The 3,834-nt window shown below is 62.5% G+C and overlaps 1 protein-coding gene across 1 annotated transcript in view; it reads left to right on the top strand.

The window, feature by feature from the left end:
• Positions 3,057 to 3,834, top strand: part of LOC110406660 (class II histocompatibility antigen, B-L beta chain-like) — a 2,505-nt gene continuing 1,727 nt past the window's right edge. The window contains exons 1-3 of the mRNA XM_021413450.1: positions 3,057 to 3,217; positions 3,407 to 3,676; positions 3,762 to 3,832. Of these exons, the coding sequence (XP_021269125.1) occupies positions 3,127 to 3,217; positions 3,407 to 3,676; positions 3,762 to 3,832 (432 nt within the window). The 5' untranslated portion in view covers positions 3,057 to 3,126. The remainder of the gene's footprint in view (positions 3,218 to 3,406; positions 3,677 to 3,761; positions 3,833 to 3,834) is intronic.

Raw genomic sequence — 3,834 nt, 5'->3', positions numbered from 1 at the left:
TCGCCGTGTCCCCGCAGGGATGCTGAACTAGCTGCTGCCCCGCGGAGCTGCTCCAGCCGCACCCGCCGCGCTCCCGGCCCTCGCCTCGGCTCTCCCTCCTGTGTCCCCCCCAGTGCCACCCCTGCTGCCGCTGCAGTGCCCGCTCTGTCCCCTCCCCAAGAAGAAGTCGCTGAGGCGCTGACCCGGTGTCTGCAAATCCTTGGGTTCTTTCTGTTGTGCGAGAGCTGGAAAGGGAAGCGGGAGGTCAGTGGGAGGGGTTATCACTGCCCTGTGGTTCCCAATGGCTGTGGGGGACGTGTCCCCATGGCAAACATGAAGGTGACATGGGACAGGTGTGGTCCCCCATGAGGGGACCATGGGCAGAACATGGGGTGACCGTGAGATCACTGTGATGGGAATATTGTGTGACCATGGAGTGACCATGGACAGAACGTGGGCTGACAGTGAGGGGACCACTGCTGGGACAATGTGGGTAATCTGGGGGGCACACGGAATGAGAAGAGCATCGTGAAGTGGTGCCCCTGCAGTAACCACAGTGAGATCCCCCTGGACCCGGCCGTGGGCATCATGGGCATCGCCACGTCACTGTTCCATCTTCAAGGCCATGAAGATGAGCGGTGCCCGCACACAGAGGGGCGTCCTGAGAGGAGGGAGCAGCTCCGCGGGTGCCCTCATACCCCACGTCCCCATCCTGCCCCGCTCATCCCCTGACCGGGGTCCGGCCCTCGGGGCAGGGGGCACCTGTGCTGCGCACGGGGCTCCGGGATTTGCCGGGGGGAACCCAGCACTGTCCCCATTTCACGGCTCCGAGCTCAGCCGAGGGCCATGATCCGATGTGGGCCAGGAGGGCTGGGATGAGCCCTGGGAGCGGCGCAGGAGCACAGCGCAGCGGGATGGCAGCAGCCGGGAGAGTCCCAGGGCCGGGCAGGGAGGGCCAATGAGCAGCGGGGTCGGGCGGCATCACCCGTCTCCAGGCAGAGCTCGGCCCCGCGGGGCTCCCTCTGACACTCGGCCCCCACCACATCCTTGTTTCAGCAGCAGCCCCAAGATGGGAAGGAGATGGGGAAGGGGCAGCCCACAGCGGATCCCCTCCTTGGCTGCCCCCCACTGCCCCTTCCCCAGAGCCCCCTCAGGGACCCTGAGCATCCCCAGCACCACAGCGAGATGCTGCACAGTGTCCGTCTGCTGCATGGGATGCTTAGCACTGCCTCTCTGTGTGAGAACAGCTGTGTCACCTGCAGGGCCCCATCGCACTGCTGAGCCCCCACGGGTGTCCCCAGAGCCCTGGGCCCACCCAATGGTCCCACCATGATCGTGCCATGGTCATCCAGTGGTCACTCCGTGACATTGGTATGGTCATCCCATGGTTACCACTTTGTCACCCCATTCTCACTTCCTATCCCCCCCATATTACGCCTGCCATCCCCCCATGGTCACCAGATAATCTCGCCATGTTCTGCCCTTGGTGCCCCCATGGTCACCACATGGTCTCCCCTTGGTCCCATGTGATCCCTCTACGGAGCACTGGGCACCATAAGGTCACCGTGATGGGATGGTGGGAGGAGCACAGGGTGACCATGAAGGGATGAGACTGCTGACAATGAGGTGACCATGGGGGGAACATGGTGTGTGAATGGGGTGACAAAGAGGTGACTGTGGGGTGACCATGGTGAGGCCATGATGCGACCAGTTGGTGACCATGGAGAGGAGATAGGGGAACCATCAGGTGACCATGAGGTCAGTATGAAGGGACCATGGGATTGGAGTGACACTGAAAGGAGCCTTGAGGGAATGGGGGATCACCATGAAGGGACCTCAGTGGGGAACATTGGGTGACCATGAAGTCATGATGAAGGGGACATTGGGTGACCATAAGTGGACCACAGGAAGAACATGAGGGGACCACCAACAGAACATGGTGTGACCATGGGGAGAACACTGGGTAATGATGGGGAGAACACCGCAGGACCATGGGGTGGCCATGAGATCACAGTGAAGGCAGCATGGGGAGCACATGAGGTGTGGGAAGGGGTGATGGGAGGAACGAGGGGTGACCATGAGGTGACAATGAAGAGACAAGGGGGGAAACAGGGTTAATATAGGGGTTGTGTGTGTGGAGATTGAGGTGAGGAGGAGGTGACTACTGAGTGACCATGGTAAGAACATGGTGGGAACATGGAATATCACTGGGGTGATGAAGAGGTGACCATGGGATGAGCATAGTGGGACCATGGAGTGACCATGGTGAGGCCATCAGGCAACCACTAGGTGATCAGGGCAACTCGATGGGGGGAAAATGGAAGGATGACCATGGTGGAGAACATGGGATAATGTTAATTAGCATAGAGAGAACACAGGGGGAGCGTGGGGTGGCCATAATGGGAGCACAGCCAGAATGTGGAATGACCATGAAGGGAATCGTGGGTCTGTCATTGGGTGACCGTGAGGAGACCACGAAGGAACCACGGGGAAAATATGGGGAGAACACTGTGGTGAGAATGGGACAGGGAGGGGGAGATCGTGGTGAGAACATAGGGGGAACATGAGCAGAAAATAGAGGGACAAAGAGTTGAGCAGAGGGTGTGAGAGTGGGGAGAACACAGTGTAACCATGAGATGAGCGTGAGGGGACCATGAGGGTAACACGGGGGAACATGAGGTGGGGATGGGGAGACAAAGTGGTGACAAATGGGGTGTCCAGGACATGAACATGGAGTGACTACTGGATGACCATGGTGAGATCATGGGGGGACCAATGGTGACCGTGAGGACACCTTAAAGGTACCATACCACAGGGGGAACACGACATAATTGAGATGTAATCGTTGGTGGAGCCCCGGGGGGATATGAGGAGAAGGGGGTGTGATGGTGGGGTGACAGAACGATGCACACGTGGGAAGCACAGAGGTGAAACGGGAGAATGTTGTTTGGCACGGAGCAGCGAAGGGGTCACGCCGGAGCGCGGCCGCGGCGGGGCAGAGTGTGAGAGGGAGCCGGGCGGCGCCGAGCTCTGCCTGGAGACGGGTGATGCCGCCCGGCACCGCCGCTCACTGGCCCTCCCCGCCCGGCCCCGGGCTCGCGGCTGGCGAGAGGAGCCGACTCTCTCCGTCCTCCGGCGGCAGCAGCCATGGGGAGCGGGCGCGTCCCGGCGGCGGGGGCCGTGCTGGTGGCACTGGTGGCGCTGGGAGCCCGGGCGGCCGCCGGCACGAGGCCGTCGGGTGAGCTCGGAGCCGCGGCGCGGGGACGGCGCTGGGTCCGCCCCGGCGAAGCCCGGAGCCCTTCGGCCCGGCCCCGTGCGCAGCGCTCGGAGCTCCGGAGCGAGGGCGGGGGGCGGCAGCGCAGCCGGGGAGGGAGCTGGGGTCCGGCGGGGGGCTGCTGAATGCCCTGACCGTGCCCTCTGCCCGCAGCGTTCTTCCTGCAAGCTTCAATAGGTGACTGCCACTTCCTGAACGGCTCCGAGAGGGTGAGGTTGGTGCAGAGGTACATCTACAACCGGCAGCAGTACACGCACTACGACAGCGACGTGGGGAAATTTGTGGCCGATACAGCCCTGGGTGAGCGTCAGGCTGAGCACTACAACAGCAACACCGAGTATATGGAGTACTTACAGGGTGCAGTGGACACGTTCTGCCGGCACAACTACGGGGTGTTGGAGTCCTTCACGGTGCAGAGGAGAGGTGAGCGCAGCGGGCACAGCGCGGGCGGAGGGGCAGGCGCCGCGCTCTCGCAGCCTGTCCGCAGCGCTCGGCCCGTGCCCCGCAGTGGAGCCCAAGGTGAGGGTGTCGGCGCTGCAGTCGGGCTCCGCGCCGCAAGCCGACCGGCTGGCGTGCTACGT

This window comes from Numida meleagris, chromosome 15 (assembly GCF_002078875.1).
Source record: "Numida meleagris isolate 19003 breed g44 Domestic line chromosome 15, NumMel1.0, whole genome shotgun sequence".
Taxonomy (NCBI): domain Eukaryota; kingdom Metazoa; phylum Chordata; class Aves; order Galliformes; family Numididae; genus Numida; species Numida meleagris.
The sequence above is the reverse complement of the archived record's forward strand: the minus strand, read 5'-3'. Positions and strand labels throughout refer to the sequence as shown.